The 20,700-nt window shown below is 53.0% G+C and overlaps 1 protein-coding gene across 3 annotated transcripts in view; it reads right to left on the bottom strand.

Moving 5' to 3' along the window:
- Window positions 1-376: 376 nt before the first annotated feature.
- Window positions 377-20,700, bottom strand: part of WWP2 (WW domain containing E3 ubiquitin protein ligase 2) — a 153,383-nt gene continuing 133,059 nt past the window's right edge. For all 3 annotated transcript variants that reach the window (XM_040442962.1, XM_040442963.1, XM_040442964.1), the window contains 14 exons: window positions 14,826-14,880; window positions 11,241-11,322; window positions 10,566-10,694; window positions 10,104-10,179; window positions 9,721-9,792; window positions 9,410-9,498; window positions 7,407-7,566; window positions 6,019-6,152; window positions 5,551-5,691; window positions 4,834-4,954; window positions 4,383-4,487; window positions 3,116-3,212; window positions 2,853-2,925; window positions 377-2,364 (listed from right to left, as the gene is read on the bottom strand). In XM_040442962.1, coding sequence (XP_040298896.1) covers window positions 2,265-2,364; window positions 2,853-2,925; window positions 3,116-3,212; window positions 4,383-4,487; window positions 4,834-4,954; window positions 5,551-5,691; window positions 6,019-6,152; window positions 7,407-7,566; window positions 9,410-9,498; window positions 9,721-9,792; window positions 10,104-10,179; window positions 10,566-10,694; window positions 11,241-11,322; window positions 14,826-14,880 — 1,434 coding nt within the window. In that variant the 3' untranslated portion in view covers window positions 377-2,264. The remainder of the gene's footprint in view (window positions 2,365-2,852; window positions 2,926-3,115; window positions 3,213-4,382; window positions 4,488-4,833; window positions 4,955-5,550; window positions 5,692-6,018; window positions 6,153-7,406; window positions 7,567-9,409; window positions 9,499-9,720; window positions 9,793-10,103; window positions 10,180-10,565; window positions 10,695-11,240; window positions 11,323-14,825; window positions 14,881-20,700) is intronic.

The raw sequence follows: 20,700 nt of genomic DNA, 5'->3' as shown, positions 1-20,700 counted from the left end.
ATGTTTCTCGAATGAATGACTGCCCGGACACTGTCCCCAAGAGCTGGTTTCCAAAACCCACCCAACCTGCAGCCACAGCTGTTCATGTTCTAGCCCCACAAGAACTGCTCACAGAAACCCAGGCCTGCCAGGGAGAGGCTGACGGCGTCCAACGGGTGCAGTGAAGTAACCGTGCCCAACGGCTATAACAGTGACCCCTGCACAGGGACTCAGCCACCCATCAGAAGCCTGACAGTCTTGGTTAATAACACGCACATTCCTAAAACCAGCAAGGTTATGGCACTTCCACCCCTATGTGGGCCTGGAGGGTGTATGGGGCCCAGAGGCCTCTTGTCTGGAGGACAGCGATTCTGTAGACATCCACGCCAACACCACCTACAGCTGCTGATTGTTTATTGCACGAGAAACTGGCAATACCAAGGCAAGGGGGTAGGCATTACAAAACAATCTGGTGACCAACCCAGAGCTACCGAAGGACATTCTACACAACACCTCGGTTATATACACGTATGTACACGCACGCACACACATGAACACACTCGGAACACCTGTGAGCCTCAGCCTTCCAAGCCCCCAACGGCAGCTGACACCCCCAACCCCCAGTAGAGCAGGACACTGCGGGGAAGCACAGCAAATGACTCAAGGAAAGAAAAAAAGTTGAGCTCCAGGGAGCTGAGCCACTCAGATCAGCACACACAACACAGTGGACACGGGCCGTCCCTCCGCAGGCCAGGGGGAAGGAAAAGGACCTGGGGGTGTGAGGCTGTCCCCAGGAGGCCCCGTGACTGATCAGTGGATGTGCCTGGGGTCCCAGGAAGGTCAAGCTAGTCTACAGCTGGTGCTCAGTGCTAGAGCCCCAGGGGCCCGCACCAGGGAGCTCACGACAACCACCAGCATCCCAGAGGAGCAGGTACGCCTTGCGGGTCTCCACACGTGGCAGAATGCGCACGTCAGAGGCTGGTGGGAGCTCCGGAAACCAAGTCAGACAGTGTGCAGCAGCTCGAAGCCCTTCCACTGGTCTCCAAGAGCATCGTTTTCCACGTGCAGATAAAGCCTCACTTCTAGGCAGAATGAACACGCTCTAGGGTGGCTGGGACACACTGCATTCTCAATGGGAGACTAATGGACCAGCCTGTAGCCTCAGGGGCTGGCGGGGGACAACAGGGTCACCCACGCCCACGTGCTCCAGCACTTGGGGCTGCCTGGACAACTACATCTAGCAAAGGGAGTTCTCTGTCAAAGGTGGCAAGGTTGGGTGACACTCAGGACACTGCCCCCTCTGCCTCTCTGTCAAGGCTTGGGGACTAGGCCGCGCGGAAGCGGAGTCACCGGGTCAGGCCTGCCTGAGCTCACAGAACTGCTAAGCGGGTTCCTAAGATGAGCAGCCATTTGGGGAATCCCTGGACCAGTGGTGCTGAATCCCTCATGGTCCCAGCAACACCTGGCATCCCAGCTCCTTGACAGAAAGCGCCAGCAGCACACCAACATCGAAACACAGAGCAATCCTGCACACAAAACGCTTCAAGTGGATGTCAAAGGGAGAAGAAAGTCTGAGGGAGTCTGTGGTTTCCACCCCACGGACACCCAAGCAGCTGGTACCACCCTTTGTTTGCGGGAAAGAACAAACTGGCCAGCACTGAGTGCAGAGGCGGGCCTTGCTGCTCAGCCTCGGTGACGGGAGCCTGCAGGGAGAGGAGGCGGCAGGCCCAGCTCTCTCCTGGTGTGGGAGGAGTTCCTCTCGCTCAGACCTCCATCTTACACAGATCACTGGGAAAGTTCTATTTAAAACAGAACCTCTTTTACTGGCAAAGACTCTGGGCCTTGTTGGCCCAGAACAGCTACCCTAAGCGAGTGGCCGGTCTCCTTCTCGCCTGACTGGCCCGTCAGACCCAGGGCTTCCGCCATAGCTCTTCAGCAGAAGGCACCCTCCCTGCACGCTCATGCATACCTACAGCTGGTCTTCGGGGAAAAGGAGGGAGAGCTTACAGAGAGGGTCAGGCCTCCAGACTCTGAAACGGGTGACGGGGCCAAGGTGACATGGGGGCTTTATTCCAGACTGCCACCAGTGGGTAGGGGGGAAGGGAGGGAGACAGGCAGGGCCTCCAGAGGTCAGACTCTGCCACCACCAGCCTGATGACAGTGTGGTCCCATGCACGGCCACTGCTTGGGGGGGCCTCCCGAGTGCTGCGTGGCCTCTGGCCTCTTGGGCAGGAAGAACTCGGGACTATGTGTGCACTGGGGGGCGTGGGAGGGGGCGGCCTCGGTCACTCCTGTCCAAAGCCTTCAGTCTCCTCGATGGCATACAGCAGCTTCTCTTTCAGCTGTTCATAGCTCTTGTACGGGGGGAGATCCAGACGGTTGAAACTGTTGAAAGAGGGAACAGAAGAGTCAACACAGAGGTCAGGGTTCCATGGCCCTGCTCCAGCCTGGCCAGGGGGCAGTCAAAAGAGTTCATGTGACTGTGGCTCAAACATGCCAAGTGGCCAGACGCCAGAAGAGAGTCCTTGAGGGCCCCACTGTGTGAGGCCTTAATGCTTCTGGTCCCCAGACCATGGGAGGGTTAGGAGACAGGGCAGGGCCACTGGAGAAAGGGGGAACTGGGCAGCAGGGCACACGGGGAGGCAGCTCTCTGTCTACTGGAAGAGAAGTGTTTGAGTATTTAATAGCCGGTAAGGCCATGAGGACTGCTGCCGTAACTCCCCAAAGATCAGAGGCCCCTCCTCTCGAACCCCAGAGCCACACGGAAGTTGCCAGAGTCAAGTCCCAAAGCAGCCCCACTCACTGGACTGCCCTCAGGAGCTCATCCGGTCTGTGAGGTTCTAGCCACCGCCCACTAACACCAAAATGCTCACCACGTGTGGCTTCTGGGCAGCCAGGTTTCCTTGCCAACCTTGTCGACACAAAACTTCTGCGGTCCATTGCTACCTGTTATCCAAAGAACACCACATCAGGTACAACCGAACCATCCCCTCCCACGGCAGGACCCTGGCTGCACCCACAGTGGAGGGAGGGCTCAGGCCCACTACTTGCTTCCAAGAAGATTTTAAGCCCCGCCCGCCTTTCGAGCTGCCCTCACACCAGCCCCAGGGCACCAGCAGGGCAAGGGGAGACACACCAATGAGTTCGGCAAATCCTCCAACAGGCAGGCGGCAAGTCCCGGTGACGAACTGCAGCAGGCGGATCCTCTTCTCATTGTCCATCTCCTTCACCACCTGGAACTCCACCAGTCAGCGCAGAGCCAAACAAGCCACCTGACCCAGAACCTCGCCCTAACCTGTGACTCCAGGCAGCCAGGACCCCTCTTTGGGGCTGAGAACACAAAGCCCGGGGTCGGTGGCGGCGGCGGGGGGGGGGGTGGGGGTTACAGCCACCAACCTCAGAAACCCCCAAGCCACCGCCTCTGAGGGGTTGTGTCCATAGGACAACCCCACCAGTCCGCGGGACATGTCTCGGTCTCAGGGGCACCTCGAGCTGGATTTTCTTTTCCCATCCAAGTTGTACTTTTTTTTAAATTTTTTTTTCAACGTTTTTATTTATTTTTGGGACAGAGAGAGACAGAGCATGAACGGGGGAGGGGCAGGGAGAGAGGGAGACACAGAATCGGAAACAGGCTCCAGGCTCCGAGCCATCAGCCCAGAGCCTGACGCGGGGCTCAAACTCACGGACCGCGAGATCGTGACCTGGCTGAAGTCGGACGCTTAACCGACTGCGCCACCCAGGCGCCCCATGTACTTTTAAGAACATACCAAGGATGGGAGTGATTGCTTAAGGGGTATGGGGTTTCTTCTTGGGGGTGATGAAGTGTTCTGGAATTAGATGGTGGTAATGATCGCATCACACGGTGAAAGGCCAGTGAACTGTACACCTTAATATGATGAATTTTATGAGATGGGAATTGCACTGTCATGACGACACGTTCATATACGTCCTTTTCTCCAGGGGTGCTACGCTTCATGACGACAATGACAAGACTACACCCAGGAAAGAACCAATTCATCAGATCCAGGACTCCAAGCTCATTCGGTTTCTCTGGAGCCCAGCACACGCAGTCCCGTCCCACCCAGCTGGAGGGCAGCAGCGCCCTGCGGGAGCCTCCCTTCCTGCCCGCAGGCTGGCGCTCCTGCACCCCAGTGTTTTCAGCTGGTCCAAGGCTGACCACCACCATGTCCCGTCAAGTGCACCAGCCACAAGCCAGCCGCAACCGCGCTGTTCGGCCCCGGGTCGGGTTTCTCCTTGGGGAGGGCGTCAAGGAGGAGGGAGGTGACCACACAACAAGGGTCCTCGCGCTTAAGACCCCATCAGGTCTCGTTCCTGTGGCTGACTGCTGAAACGCCCCAGCCGAGACCCGCACCCGACTCCAGGGGGATGGGTCCCGGGCCTACCTGCCAGAACCACTGGATCTGCTTGCTGTTCTTGGTGTAGTGCCGGTAGATGGTGTTCTTCTGCCAGTCGCTCATGTCTATCTCCTGCATGCCACACAGCATCAGCTGCAGAGGGGACAGGTGTCAGCTGGCCGGCGCCAGCCCCCTCCCCACAGGTGCACAGTGCCTCATCCACCACTAGCCGGTGAAACCATCCTGAACGTTTTCATCTGTTTCTGCTGGCGGTGGTAATGATCTGGGCGATACAGCCCTGAACGTGGAACCCCTCAAAACGAGAGCCAGGGGAGGAACAGGCGTGAGAAACCAGATCACACCCATCCGCCCCGCAGCCTCGGGCCGGAGGGAGTGTGAAGTTTTACTGGTGAGTCCCTCTGGGGGACGCAGTTGGCCAACAGAGGGCAGGGCGGCCCCAGAGGCAGAGGCGCAGGGCGGAGGCAACCTCAGTTCTCACCTCCAGCTCTTTCTCATCAAAGTAGCGCAGCCACTCCAGGGGGGCCACCTCATTGAAGCCGTCCAGGAAGGCTTTGGTCTGCTCTTCCACGCCCCGGGTGAAACGCCAGTCGGTTAGGAGCCTGAAACAGAAGATCAGCCACCAGTGGCGCCGAGACCCGCTCCTCAGGTGCAGCTCGGGGCCTGCCACAAGGCTGTTGTCACACGGCAGCAAGGGATCAGCTGACGGTAACCAGGAGACACTGGAGTCTGTGACATCCCACCACCTCCTCTACCTCCCACCGTCGCTGGCTGAACTTCAGGCATGTGGAGGTGAAGACGCTAGACCGAGAGACCTGAAGAAGGCACACAGGTGAAGTCGCGCACAGACGCGCGTCAGAGGATGGACTTGGGTAGGCACCCGGGACACAGAAATCCTGCCAGTTAGGAGAAGGAAGAGGGAGATGTCCAAGTTTCATGCCTCTTCAAAGCCCTGCAGTCTCGAAGGCTACCATGTGGGGGAAAAAAGCGCAAACAGGAGCCCTAACATGACCTGGGGCTCCCGGTTTCCTCAGCTCTGGTCAGCGTGCGATGGCCCTGGGTAGCCATCACAGGCCAATGCCAAATGGAAGGCTGTGATCCCCGGTGAAATACCCGGGCGCCTGGCTGGAGGGTGCCCCAGAGACAAGGGGGCTCTGCCCTTCCCCCTGCCACCGGCTCCCCAGTGCTTGAGACTCACATGATGTACTCTTCCTTGTTCTCCTCTGTCACTCGGATGCTCTCACCACCTTCCTTTAGCTCATGGGTTGTCACCTTGCCCAGGATCTCCATGTCCTGGATGAAGTACAGCTCTAGACCACACTCTTCCAGGTTGTTCTCTCTGGGGGGCACGAGACACCAAGAGGGAAGAGGTCTATCTCAGAAGGGTCTTCCCTTATCCTGCTCCGTCACTCACATTAGTGTTCGTGGGATGCAAGGACTCACAGGTAGCTGAAGTCCCGAACAGCGCCCGGGACCTCTCCCTGAGGCACAGAGTGAATTCCAGAGCTGCCCTCCAGGGAAACCTGGGAGCCGTGCATCTCCACAAGCATTTACACAGCCTATAAGAGTGCAAGGCCACTCTGGCGGAGAACATACAGGCCAACCGTGCTACTCCCCCACCCAGAGACCCCTCTCCTCCCAGCACGGTGCAAGGGAGAGGACTCACTTGATCCACACGATAGAGTTGTAGAATTCAGGGTCAATAGATTCCAGGTCTTTCAGGGTTGGTCTCTTGTTGAGCATCCGCTTATAGAAAGGGAGGGTGAAGCCTGTGTCAATGAACTTCCCATGATACAGAGCCTGAGGAAGAAGAGACATGCCAAAGGGGTTCGGTCTTCAGAGGACCCTGCCCAAGTCAGGCTCTCGGATGCTCCTCACCAAAGTCCAACTACTGCTACCTGCCCTCTCTCCCCAAGAGCACCTACGACCTTGGGACACCTGCAGACCACAGGGACAAGCAGAGCCAGCCTCCTTAGGAGCCCACTGCCTGCCCAGCACGCTCACCCGCCAGCTCCCTGTTCTAGCAGAGATCTGCCTGCACTCCCAGCACAGCCCCAGGCGGCGGCCCTGACTCACTGACGCTCAGAGCTGGGCCACAGAGGCAGCCAAAAATAATGCAGACGCTGTCAATGGCAAGAGCTGGCGGGCCAGTGGTGAGTAATAGTCTAGGGTTTTACTGGTCTGTCCTGTCAGCTGCGGGGCCAGGCGGGTCTCTAGACCTGGGAAGAATGTGCCCACTTCCTGAGCCCAGCACCTTAGCCAAGAACTTCCAGACAAGGGGAAGGGACATATTTAGTCATGGGCTCTGGGGTTCCCGCAGGCAGAGCATTCAGAAAGTCAGGAAGAAGCAAAGGAAAGTGAGCGATGAAACATCTCCAACTACCAAAAATGGCAGAAGGACTATATGACTCTCATAGGCTCCCCCTTCTCAATCCGGTTCTCTGCCCTCACGAGACACTCAACAGGATACACATGACAGGACTCCCTTCTCTATTCACATCGTGTTCCTATTTCTAGATAAATACGGGTACCATGACTCCCTTTTTCCTACTGTTCACCCACTCCCTGACGATGCCTCCTACATCCTGACCAACAGTCTACTAGGACTCTGTTCTAAGCTGGTGTTGATTCCAAATCCCCTTCCAGAAGTGAGCGTCTCAGTCAGATACTCCCAAACACTCCCACCCGAGGCTCGTGACAGACCGTGGTACGCACCTCCCCGACATCTCCTCTCCCCCCGTGAGACAGGCAGCAGGTGGGCAGCGTGTGTCATGCCAACACCCTCAGCGGGGTGCACACTGAATGTCAAGTGAGCGATCGCTTGACCAGTCCTACACAAATCAAACATGAAAACCCTCTCATAGCCCCTGGGGGCACCGCTGACAGAGCTCTGAACTACCTCCAGAATGCAAGCTTTTTGCATGTCTTGTTAGGAGCTGTGTGAGGAGGCGCGTGGGGCTCAGAGATGGGGCACCCACTGCAGGCGGCTGTTGGCTGTTGGCCTGGCTCCCCGGCAGCCGCCCTCTCTAGAGATCTCACAACAATGCATCTTACCATAGCGATGAATCTGCCAATAAAGCGGAAATAGGTGAGGTGGTCGGGGTTGATGGAGGAGGCAGGGTTGATCTGCAGGCAGTAATTGTTCTTCCCGGCGTATTCAAATAAACAATACATGGGGTTGAGCACCTCATGAGACAGGAGGAAAAACCACTCCCTGTGAGAGAAGACAGAGAAAAACAAGGGTAATGGATCCCTTCCCGCAACCTGCACCAGAGATGTGACCCTCCTCTGTCGTCTTGTCTTGGCTAGTTTGGAGACACGCGTCCCTGGTTGCCGAGCCCCACTGGGATTAACACCTGGTATAATCTGTATTAACAGCTGGTCAGTGAGCGAGGGTGAACCAGGACAACAATTGCACTTGTGGACAGTGCTCAGGAAAGCTTGCGTGCATGTCTCTGGGCTCCGAGGTGATGCATTCCAGGACTTTACATCCGATATCCAGTATGTCTGATGGCAAAGGAGCTCTTTGTACCCTGAGGCCACCACGCACAGCTGTGCAGGCTGTGCACTGTACAAAGGCACTATGTTAAAATAGCATAGGTTTGCACATTTATTACGATAATTTTTCTGCATGTAGCAGTCAAGCTGGTATTTTTCCCAATAAAACGAAGATATCATGACCATTTTCTAACATGGAAGTGTCTCGAGAAAGGGCATCTTTTTCTAAATCTTGCACAGGTGCTGTAAGAAATAGCTAGCCTGTTTTTACCCTGAGTTGGCAGCATAATATGAATACACAGCAATATGTTCCTAAGCCCTGATGCATGAAAACTCTGTAATCCATGCTGCTTCTAGATTATAAACCTCATTCCCAGCAGCTATACAACAGGTATCTCGCTTCCCTTGCTCTTTCCCCTCCCCTCCCCCAGACCCCATCACCATACCCTTTCCCACACTTCCACGCATTTTTCTGAACCAACACCCATGACTTGGCATCTCTTTGTGGCCTAGATACAAGCCGCAAGCCAGAATTCAGGGTCCTTTCAGGCTTGAGCTCAACCAGCAGGGGGACATCCCAAGGGGGCCAGTCCCCGGCTGCTTGTGGCCGGGCAGACGAGGAGTTCCTTCGATGCAGAGGGTGCCTCGGTATCCCGTCCGTGGTTCTACCCTGTGGTAGAACAGCATGACGTAACCTACCATAGGGTAAAACCACTGGCAGGACACAGAGAGACAGACACACACGGGGTGGGAGCCACACCACCAAGCAGAGCCTGGAGAGAAGGTCACCATGGTCACCACAGAACAAAGAGCAATTGATCCACAGGGGCCAACACAGAGGGCAGCACCACCGGCAAACAGAGGACCAGAAGCAAGTGAACCCAACACCAAGAGAGAAGACGTCCCCACACCGTGAGAGGTCAGCGAGCTGAGCGGTCACCGTAGGCCAGGATGCTCCTTCTCCCTGCCAGGGGACCTTCAGCCCCATTATCCAAGGCAACGTTTTGTCAGAGAGTCTGTTAACTTTTGCAGGCAGACTGGGTGAGGGCAGGCCAATGCTTTAGGCTCTTCTTATAGGCACATCAGCCATTTTAATTTTTGACCCTCTGCACATGATGTGTAGCTGAGCCCTGATCAAGGCCCTCCGGGTTGGGACAGAGCTTATATATGTCAGGCACACAGGGACACACCAGATTTGACCTGCCCCAGCTGCCCAGTAAGAGAAGCCTGGGGCCGATTTTTAATTGAAACCACAGGACATCACTATTTAGCCACTGCCGAATGGTTCAAGTACAGAAATCATGAGCCACTGTCCTCAGCTCTTCCCTTGGGAGCTCCCAGCCTCCCCACAGGCCAAAAACTAAAGGGTCAATTCCCAGCCCCGAAGGGGACCCTGGGACACTGCTCCTGCGCCCATGTGGACCAGCCACACCCATGCCTACTCCTGAAGGTGCAGGAGTTTGGGGAGCCAATGTGAGCAAGGGGGAGGCAGCGTTCTGGCTGGAGGCATTTCTGGGGCAACGGGGTGCCACACAGCCTTCCAGAGGTGATGAGCTTACCTGGCAATGCCTCCGTAGTCCAGGCCCTCCTCGCCGCGCATGATGATGTAGAGCCGGCGGCGCAGGTCATACGGCTTCATGTTCATGATCTGGGGAGACAGAGCATCGTGGCCAGAGTGCCACGCCTGCCTCCGTGGCACGCTGGGGCGGGGCAGGGAATTCTAAGGCCTGCTGTTCAGCAGAGACTTGTCACCAAGGCCCACACCTTGGAAACGCTACCACATGGATTCAACAGGCCACGTGACAGGAGACGGGGTGGTGAGAGGGGGCCTCCTGTTCGTTGGTCTCAGGTACCATGATTATTCTCTAACCTGCTGGAAAGAATCCTCAAAAAGCGTCTGCCTGGAAACGCTGATCTTCACATGGCTGGGGAGGGCATTCGACTGAAAAGAAAGAAAGAAACAAAGAAAGAAAACAAACCCCGAGTCAGGACCTCAGTCACAACCATACGGTCAAGTCTCTTGTCTGTACAAACAGGCTTCCCCGTCTCCCTGGACCAGTGGCGGAGAGCCTGGTACCGTAGGAACGGGAGCTGGTTTCCTGGAGATGATGTCAGACAGTCGCCTGGGGTAAGACAAGTGACTGGCGACCCTCCCTAAGACGCACGCGTTTCACTACCTCTGCTAGGCTGGGAAATCATGCTAAGTGAACTCAATCACCCAACCTCTGCGGGAGGTCCAGTCCCAGAACTCACGTGGCAGAGGAACCGGAACTGGTGATACTTCCACCGAAAGCTTCGGTCATAGGCACCAGGGGAACCCTGCTTCGTCCTGGGAAGAGCAAAGATGTTCTAGAACCCATGTGATTTCTCAAAAATTAGCAATGTACTTTGTTAGCCCTGAGGAAAGCTGATGCTATGTTAGAGACGAGAAAGGAAAAGAAGTGACCGTCATTAGGTCTCCTGTAGACACATTTGAGGAGTAAAAAGAAAAACCAGAAATAAGGCCAGACTTCTTGCTTTTACAGAAAGACCACTAGTGTTATTCGGAATAAACAGGATAGCCCCTTCCCACCTTCCCACCCCCCCCACTCCCCCAACCCCGACGCCATTAATGTGACATTAAAACTGGCCACCAGAGGGCAGTAAGAGGATCGAGACGAGGATGAACCCGGATGGTGTGAACAGATACCAACACTGCCTGTGGAAAGTCCTTACCCAGACTCAAACCCTGGGCGAGGATCCTTAAAGGTGGTGGTGCGTGTATTGTGGTCCACAAAATAGCGTACCCCTTCACTGGTGTACTTCATCTCCCACCCTGGGGGCAGAGCTGGTTCCTGGATCATCCTGGAAGCACGGGAAGAGAGGAGGTAAGGGGTGGTGTCTCCTTCTGGGCCTAGAAGGATGGGGTTCCCAGAGTGCTGCTTTCTCTCCGCTTTCACCCGGGCCCTGCACAGCCCTTGAGGACACGTCTGGAGGAAACACACCTGGTACCACCCAAGTCGTGAGGACGGTTCTGTAGCAAAGAGAGGTCACGTACTGTCCCAAGGCCAAAGAACCAGCTCTGGGTGGATGGCCATGGCCTGAGCCAGCGATCCTGAGACACGACAGGCCCCATCCCAGACTAGCTTCTAGAGGGGTTCCCTCAAGCCATTCGAGATCACGCTATCGGCAATGTGCACAACTGGCCCAGACACCACTCTCTATCCATCGAGAAAGTCAATTCAAGGAGCCACTTTCAAGTCTCATTAGGTCGACACCACATGGTAAGGGTCTTGGGGCATTCGTGTTTGGCTGAAGATATCCCTGAACACTGGCCATGGAGGACCATGCATTCCGAGGCACTTGGCCAACGCCGGAGCTACACCTGGCCGACCTGGCCCATGTCCTTACCCCTGGGTCCGAGGGTCCTCCCACTGCGTGGTGCGTGTGTTATGGTTCACGTAATACACCCGTCCGTTGTCCTGTCTCTTCTCTGCCATGGGAGAATAAAGAAAAGACGACAATCAGCTTGCAAGACCTTGAGTTCCACTCCCCTCTGGCTCCCACGTCCTGAGTGCCAGCGGTCTCAATTTCTGCCCCTGTTCCAGACCTGTTAGAGAAGTTTAACCGATGAAAGCCTGGCTCACTCACATCTGTCACTGGTAAAAAGGACAAAGAGAATCTTTCCCTACTGGAGAGTGGGGGAGGGTCAAACACATTTCCAACTCAAGATCCAGCACTGTCTTTGGTTGGTCGATTTGTTGGAGGAAAGGGGGCGGTGTGGCAACACGGAGGGGGAGCAGCCCCAGCTGAAACCAGAGGCATAATTGCATCCAGCTGTGCGCAAAGTGGAGGCACGGCCAGCCTCCCTTCAACCCTGGTCCCGTCCCCAGTCCCTCACGGGCCGGTCTCTGGTCCTGCAACTGCTCCATCCAGGCAGGGTCATTGTGGGGTGGCTGCATTTTCCTTCGTACCTTCTTGATCAGTACTCGGTACCACAGGGCCTACTCCCGTCTGCCTTCTCTCTTTCCCCCTGCGTGAAGGCAAAGCTTTGTTCTAAAACTCTCATAGCCCAGCAAAAGGTCGTGTTGCACATGTGCAATAAATGCCTGGGGCTGCGGGCACTTACAATGCCCACCTTGTTCTAACACCTTCGTGTGTGCTTCGAGCCAGGCCAGTGTTTGGGGGTGCTCAGACACATGGTCTCTGGCCTCTGGACAATCTTTCCTATCTCGCCCACTCCTGGGGCACTGATGACGGCTCGGGTGCTCATGGGAGGGATCCAGGCAGACCCACACTAGCTACTGATTCCAGGCTGTGAGAGGCAGTGTAAGAGGCACTCCGTCAGCTCCCAGTGGATGACAAGGGAGACGAGGGGCAAGGCTTCGAACCCCAAGAGAGGTCACCTTTCCCATGAAGTTCGTGAGCCTTCAATTCTGCTTCTGTCCCCCAAATAACAGATGCTAATGACCCTCCCTCTTTTACAATGACAGGGTGAAATTAAAAAAATAAAAAGAACCAGTTCCAGAAGGTACAGGCAAACCAAAAGCTAAGAAAGGCCTAGAACTGAGAAACTCACACCTCTCCCCTCAAGCATCAGGCTGCAGTGTTCTCAGTATCACCCTAGGTGCCTTGGTCTCTGTCTTACATGGTATCCATTTCCCGACAGAAATTTTAAAAACACAGACAAAAGGAAAGAAAGATGTCCAAGATTATTACAGAACTCACCATCACCTCAGAAAAGCTTGTGGGACTGTCCCACAGAAGGCAGGCTTCTGGAGAAGGTTCTCAAAAAAAGGAGAGGCCTCTTCCATTCCAGAAGCTTCTGCTTTAAACTAGATCCTTTGTGTCTGCTCTGCCACGGTCCAAAGCCCATGCTGATCCTCAGGGTGGGGGATCTGTCCAGCCGGTCTGGGGCCTATGCCCTCAATGCTGCCACGGGGCCTCCTGGAACTGCCTCACCGCACGTAATTTCATAGTTTAGGGGCTGGGAAAGCCCTAACCCTAGCATCTAGTTTGCTTCCTTCAGGAAGAAGCAGACCTGGAAGCATGTAGTCACATGGCCAGGGTCAGGGTGGCTGAAAACATGTGGATATAAACCTGAGGCATCCTAACCCATGGGCCGGGGTGCAGGGAGAACGGGGGGGGGGGGGGGGTCTCTCCTAGAGGAGCAGAAAGGGACCTAGGACTGACAGCAGGAGAGCACAGCTTTCATAGCAGGCTCCCACTAAACACAATTCTCACTTGGTTCTGCTGCTCTTTCTGTTCACTCTCAACTCTTCTTGGGGAGGTGGCCCTGTCACAGCCCTGGAAAAGCCACACAAAGCCCAAAGGATGTGATTAGGAAGGTTCCCTGGCCCTCGGCCAGATGTTCTTTTTTCTCAGTTTCATACCAATATAATCTTGTGTGTTTTCCTGATTGCATGTAAACACCACTGACTCTGACCATGGCTCCTAATCCCATCTCAGATATTTCACACTTGGCTTCTGGGAGCTATTTTTGAGTCGCTGCAGATGCTCTTACTTGGTGACCATCATGTAGCAGAACCAAATCATGTAGCAGATTTACTTGGTGACCAAGTAGCAGAAAGAAATCATTGGACTCTGCAGACCCAGGAACGACTCCGGGCCCCTGGCTCTGGGTCAGAGTGTCCACTGGCTGCCAAACATCATACATTCTTGTTTAATCTGATGCATTTTCCCTGCCTAGCCAGGGACCCTGTGTTTGACTCCTCACATTTGACTTGCTGCTGATCTCTGAGATACTTGTGACCTTTCATCAGTTCAAAGAGCCAGATGGGTCATCGGTGATTTTCAAGAACTGTCTGGAGGCCTCACTAACCAACACATCCCCCTAGAAGGTCTACAAGGTCCTTCCAGTGCTCTGGAATACAGTGGTAATTCCCTAAGTGACACACTATGGGTCCCAGGGAGGTGATGGAATCTGGTAAATTACTAGCAGGGAGTAATATGTCTACACTAAGAGGATCCAGCTCAAAAGCTGTACTTTCCCAGGTCATGTTCATCCTATCATTGTCACCTTCTCCGTCTTTACTGGGGAGCATGCCCCTGCCCAATTTAATAACCATCTGTGACCACTATCAAACTAGCATTTACTGTCTGCTACTGGCCTCACCAACACACTAAAGCCGGCACATGCTGATTCTTGCAAAAACTGCCCTCTTCGGAACGCAGGGACTCTTGCCGTATTGAACAAAACCCTGACCCGGTTCAGAGCTGCAGAATGCATGGAATCTCACCATCTCTCATGACCCCTTTTTGCATGGCTACTCCTTCCCAGAATAGCCATAAAGCCCATAATCTCTCCCAAGTCAAGGACGTCCATCCCTCTAACTCATTATTGGCAAATCACGCCCAGGACTTAAAATTCTCCAATGACAAGGAGAATCCAGCATGGCGTTATTAATCAGCAATGACGCGCCTCCACAGAGTTGCCGCCCAGTGCTCAACTCTCTCATCTGCTTCCCTCTGGTCTCTTTCACAACTGGGTCACAAATAAAAAGGTGGCTTTCTTTAGTCAAAATTAGGCTGAAGTCCTCCAACATCCTGGCTGCAAAAAAAGGTTTGGTAAGGTGGCTCCTTCCAATGGCACAGCCACAGACCTGAAACCAGTGCACCTGCGGGTAAGTCACTGTCAAAATGTCTTAGTCAATGACAGGATGGATGGCTGGGTAGACCATTCAAAGTCAGGACCAAAACCCAACAGTCTCGTGGCTGCTAAGGGACTCTGTCCGTAGGGTCATAACCCTTCAGTCATGGCAGGTGAATGCTACAGGGGTGCAGGGGAACTCAATTACTTTCCCAACCTTCCAGCTCCATCGCCTGTAACCTCCCACTAGGGCATCCCCACAGCATGTGCTGGAGAAAAGCGAAATGGAGAATTGAGGGATGGGAGTGAGAAAGACTCGCACGGGAAGAAGACAGAGCATCAGCCTACAGACAGCTGAGGACATGGAAGTAGAACTCGGTACTTACCCCAGCCAGGAGGGAGGGGGCCCAGTGGGTCATGGTCAGTCGAAGCACTTGAAGACTAAACACAAGAAACACAGCAGAACACAGAGATTAAAAAAAAGCCGCCGGTTAAAAATAAATCGATCGATAAAAATAAAAATGCCAAGGACTCATTTCCACATTTGAGCACTTTGTACAGGATACCGTGAGGCCTTAAGTGACATCTGCATCTCTCAAAAGTTTTCTTCAAAAGAGAGAAACCCAAAAAGAACCCCGCACACAGAGGGCCCCGACGGGCTTTGGAGAGGGGGGAGCGAGGGGGAGGACGATGGGTGCAGAAGAAGGTGGGCCAGGGCTGTGGAGGCAGAGAGCCGGCCCCAGGCGTGGCGGGAGGGCCCGGAGCGGACCGCCGGGCAGGCCCGGCCAGTGCCTTCCTGCGGCAGGAGCTCCTGCTCGCGGCGGCCAGGGCGACTGAAATCACCACCACCTCCAACTTTCTCCAAGAACCACACACGGGAGGGGAAAAAATATCGCAGGCCTTTCCAATGAAATCATTCCCACAAGCCCTGCCCACGCCCAGAGCTTCCTGGCTGGGGGCTGGGCCCTCCTCCCTCCAACTCCCTCCTGGGTGCGCCTGAGAGGGAGAGGGAGCAGCCGTGGTGTGCAAAACCAGCCCAGACTGAGGGCACATTCATGCCCCAGGCCCCTCACCTCCCCCAGGAATGTTTTGCTTCCCTTCACAAAGCACCTTTATTCTCCTCCGGCCCGAACCTGAAGTTGCTCAGTGTTCTGTGTGTGCCTGTCTGGGGAGGTGGGGCTGGGGGCGAGGTGGCAAGCGAGCAGGAGAGACAGGAGAAAGCGAGCGGACTCCAGGCCTTGAGGGTCACTGTTTACGTTCAAACCCCCCACCCCCCAACCTAATTCTGCCGTGAGATCCCTGGGGCAGGGCTGCGGTGGACCCAGAGTTCTCATATCCTGCAGAGAAGGGGGGGCGCTGTCAAAAACTCTTCATAGTTAAATAAAACAAGTATTGTTCCGTCGTTCCGCACGCACTTGCTTGCTTGCTTGCTTTTCTTTTTCCTTTTCTTTTCTTTTTTGCTGAAGCATTTTTATTTCACTTACTAAAACTTAATCGTTGCACGAGGGGATCAAGTTCTCAATGCAGACTTTGGGTTGCCGGCCGGCTCTGTCTGGGGGCGACGGAGCCACACACGGGCAGGAGGATGAATGGAGCTCAGTCTCAGCTTGAGAAAACATTGGTGGAGCTCAACTGCCAAAGAACCCCCGCACCCTTCACAGCCGGCCCTCCACCCCCGGCTGAAAGGACAGAGAAACTTTCTTTCCAAGGTGGCAGTTCAGGCAACTCTTCCAAATCAAGTTCCAAAAAAGATGTTTAAGTCTTGAAACCATAGGTTCCCTGGTGGGACAGAGCCGCCTTTCAGCAAAGGGCCTCCTACCCGGCACAGTGAGATTGCACGGAGGTGTGGGAAGCTGGGCTGTGCTCGATTTGGGGCCCATTACCATCATCCTGGAGGACGTGCTCACGTTTCCACCACAATTCAGACTTAGCTGATGGTTCCTGAAAAAGATCTCCCAAATGTGACATCTCCCGAGGTCATTTTGGTGGGAGCAGGGTGGGGGTGGGGTGCAACATCTCATGAAACCCAAATTCCTCCAGCTTTGTTTTCCAGTTAACACAGAAGAGCAGTGGCGATAAAAGCATTTGGTCACAGAAGGAAAGGAACGAACTTGTGAAATACGCATGCATTTCAGATAATGAAGCCAAAGAGAACTCGGTGGGGAATGAGCTGTAGCAAAAGGGAAGAAACGCAGGAAAGGTCATTTTAAGAAAGTAAAGAAGCATTCAGAGCAAAACTGTTTGCTGCTTCAAGTCTTTTTTTGGAATGAATGGATAATCCACATAGCATTCACGCGCCAATGGGAAATTAGCTCCCAACTGGTACCCAGTGGGCGTCAGGGGGCTGACAGTCATCTTTTGCACAACACTGCAGCTCAACAGACCAAACAACTTTTACTGACAGCCTCCATGACCTGCACTGAACTAGAGACCAAAAATATTTATCAGCTAGCAAGTATTTCCCTTCCCGACACCATGGCACCTCCGGTGCAGGCACATGACTTAAAGACCAGCCAATCCGATGCTCCCACTCAGGACTTCCGGGAACGGCAGGAAAGCAGGGGGTCTGTTGGAAATTACTACTGTGATAGAGTCCACAATCCACTGGAGCAACGAGTGTTTAATGGCAGCACAAGAGGACAATGTCCTACACGAACAATTCCTTTGCCTCGCCTGCCCCTGGATTCTGCCGGAGCTTGGTTCTTTGTCATTCTGCTAATTCTATCAACTACCCCATTCCCGTTTGAGAAATTCCTTTTCTGTTTAAGTTGAACCAAGTGGATTTCTATTATTCACCAAAATCAACTGTGACTAGTATACAGAGCACAGGGAGGAGAATTTTTAAAAGAATCATCAACCCTTTTCTTAATCCTTGCCTTTTTTAAAACTTCATACAATGTTGGCTCTCTTTAGTTATGGCATTTTGTTTCGTTCCTTTGCCATCGTCCTATTCTCATCTTATCAGATCCACATTCCCCAAAACCTATGAACAGGGGACAGAAGAGGAAGCAATAGGGAAGGGAGAGAGGCCAGAGGCTGATAAACGTGAACAACTTATGAGATGGAGTCCATGAAAGCCGACACCTGCAACAATTTTACCTCTTGCAGTTAAAGAAAAGCACTTAACTATTTTGGACATTTCTCCCTCAATGTACATAGTACAACTTGAAAAACAAGAAAAGGAAGTGGACAGAAAGAAGCCAAAGAGAAACAAAAAATAAGAGCCACACATCATGGCTTGAAAACCAAAACCCCAAAACCCCACATCTCCAGTAAGTCAACCGACTGCCCCTTCTTTTCTCCGCCAATTCCCCCAAAAGGAGAGATCCCAAGTGTCACTTGGAGCACAGGCAGAAAACCACAGAGAAAGGGGCCTGGAGGGATTAGAGTCGGAAGAAAGATCCTTGGATCTGCAGGTGACTTTAAGCGACAAGACAATTTCCTTTACTAGTAGGAACAGAAAGTAACACTGTTGAATCACTTGCCTGGTAACTGTCCCTGGGTTGGGACATCTGAGGTGCAGGCCGCGAGCCAGACAGCTCACGTTGAGTTCAAGTCCCTCAGGGACTAAGCACTAAGTTTCAGTAATATTTTAAGATACAAACTCAGAAATAAAGAATGTCTAGCAAATAGAGCCGAGGGCAATAAAGGCTCTGGGAAGGGCATTAAAGGTTACGTATGGAAGGCCGGCTCCTTTTTTTAAGTATCCACCCACGGGGTGCAGAACAAAACCCAGGTGTTTGAGAGTTCAATCCAAGGGGCTCTCTGCAGAGTAAGAAAGGAGTTGTCTGTTTCTGGATAATGCAATTTGGCATCCACACATCAGGAGCCACAGAATGATCTGTTTCAGTCCTGTAGACACTGGCTACATCCTTTAGTCATTAAGGGAGGACCAAAGTGGGGGTAAAGGGAATGCCACAAAAATAGTAGCAGGTTGTGAGATGGGTCCTGTCACACTGCACAATGCATGCGAGTAGGTGGGCATCCCTGCTGGAACGCAGCAGGGTCACAGAAGAAAGGGCAAAGAGAAATTGTAAGGGCAATACACAAGTATGTGCATGACGGTCACAACAAACAAAGGCACGCTGGGGCATCAGGAAAGGGGAGCGTATCAGAAATAAGGGGAATGAGAAGAGAAACTGAAAAATGTGTGTGATGGGGCAGAAAGCAGGAAGGAGCTGCGGGAGACCGCGACGTGGGGCTCCTTCGTCTTCTATCTTGCACTGCATTTTGTGTTCTCTCTAGAGCAAGTAAAGAAGAACGAGGTCTTGCTTTCAGCCCAGCAGGAGGAGGAGGAGGAGGAGGAGGAGGAGGAGGAGGAGGAGGAGAAGGAGGAAGAAGAGAGCCCATTGGTACAGTATCAGCTCTTAAGTCTTCCGAGTCAAACCCTGGGCCAAGGCCAAACCCCAAAATAACTGTATGAAAGCAACTCTTCTTACTTGTACCAGGACATGGCTCCAGAGCAAGCGAGAGGCAAAGCAAATCCAGGGAAGAGGGAAATCAACAGAGACACATTGAAAGCTGACCCATAAAAGATTCTTAACACGTTTTTCAATATGAATCTTGTTTCACAGAGAAAAGGGAACCATCACCTCTATCTAGAACCCTCCTAAGACCCCAGCAAAGTGGGGAAAATCATTTTTAGAGTACTCAAAAAAGTAGTAGGGGACTCTCCAGGGCAAAGTTCTACCTCTGCATGCCTGGAACGGCATTGCTAAAATGAGAGAAGGTGGGCAAGAGAAATGAAGGTTCCAAAAGACCAAGTGGAAATGACCTCTAGAACCTTCCCTCTCACCCACCAAACATTTCAGTCAACCGACAGAACATATTTGGTGCATTATACAGAAAAAAAGATTCCTTCAAGAGATTTTTTTTTTCAATACTTAGAGAAGCCAAATAAGCAGGGAGACAAAACCAGTGTGAGACTCCTAAAACGTGTCCTTGTCTCTAACACAAAGGATAGAAACACCCAGACCTTCCTAGTTTTGTAGCCACGACCACCCAAGAAAAATGGCAGAGAAAGCCTTTGGGGCCTAGCTCTGGAGGAACAATTTCTGAAATGCAGAGAATGATCACCTCCCATCCAATTTCGAAACATGTCAGAACCGGACGCCAGGCATGTGTGAAAGGGGCTGCGGAGTACAAGGCCTGGCATGAGAACCTACGCAAGGGCTGCACCGGGCAGACCACGGGGCACCGGGGCACGAATCACAGACAGGCATGACAGTTGACCTTGGGAGACAAGTCGATGTGATAAACACTGTGCTTTCTGTCCATCCGTACTAAAGAGATGGAGGTTTCTACGGTTCTCTCACTCTACAAGGAGCACCGGCCCTGACAGACAGAAGAGGAGATCGGCTGGCCCAGGGAGGTGGTAGCTCCTGCTTCAGGTGAGCAGAGGAAAAAACTGCAAACAAAGGCAAAGTTGATAATGAACAGTACTTAGCTAAACAGAATTAAAGCTATCGTAAGCATCGAACTAGGAAAGTATCTAATTTAGAAATGGGTTGTGGGGTTAGAGTTCATTTCAAACAGTAACAGTGCGGACTAAACTCGGTGCTTAAATGCTGTGGACCAGCTCAAAAGGTTTCCGGCCTCTAATCCACCACCTTCTGTAGAGACTCTACTACAGATCCCGAGCTTCATGTTCAAGGCCCCCTGAGAATATGCAGAGTTCCTACTTGGTAATGCTACCTGTCCTGCCAAAGACAGCTGTGTGGCTGGGGGGAACAACGTCACTGGTGGAGGCTCTAATGGGATGGAAGGAGGGGTTGGGAGGGTTCCTGAAGGGACACAGTACAGGAGGCCATTAGACAGTGAATTTGGGATCATAGCACTCTGAATTCTGGAGTAGGAAATTTGAATGCTGTTCTGTAGGTAATGACCACAGAAGGCTTTGAGCCAGTGATTAAAATGACAGTGATAGGGGCGTCTGGGTGGCTCAGTTGGTTGAGGGTCTGACTCTTGGTCTCAGATCAGGTCTTGATCTCAGGGTCATGAATTCAAGCTGGGCTCCAAGCTGGGCATGGAGACTACTTAAAAAAAAAAAAAAAAAAAGAAGAAAGAAGAAAGAAAAAAGAAAAAAAAACAAACAGTGATAAATGTTGAGCAAAAGTGATCAAATGACAGTGATATGTGAAGACTGCTCTGCTGGGAATAGGCAGTACAGATTGGAAGAGAGAACAATGCCAACAGAGAGAACAAGTGAAAGGCTGCCCTAACCGTTCAGTTGGGAGGGATGAAGGAAAACCAGGAATCAGA

Source organism: Herpailurus yagouaroundi, unplaced genomic scaffold (assembly GCF_014898765.1).
Source record: "Herpailurus yagouaroundi ecotype Mexico unplaced genomic scaffold, PumYag 190, whole genome shotgun sequence".
In the NCBI taxonomy this organism is placed as follows: domain Eukaryota; kingdom Metazoa; phylum Chordata; class Mammalia; order Carnivora; family Felidae; genus Herpailurus; species Herpailurus yagouaroundi.
Note: the sequence above shows the minus strand (reverse complement) of the source record. Positions and strands in the feature narration are given on the sequence as shown.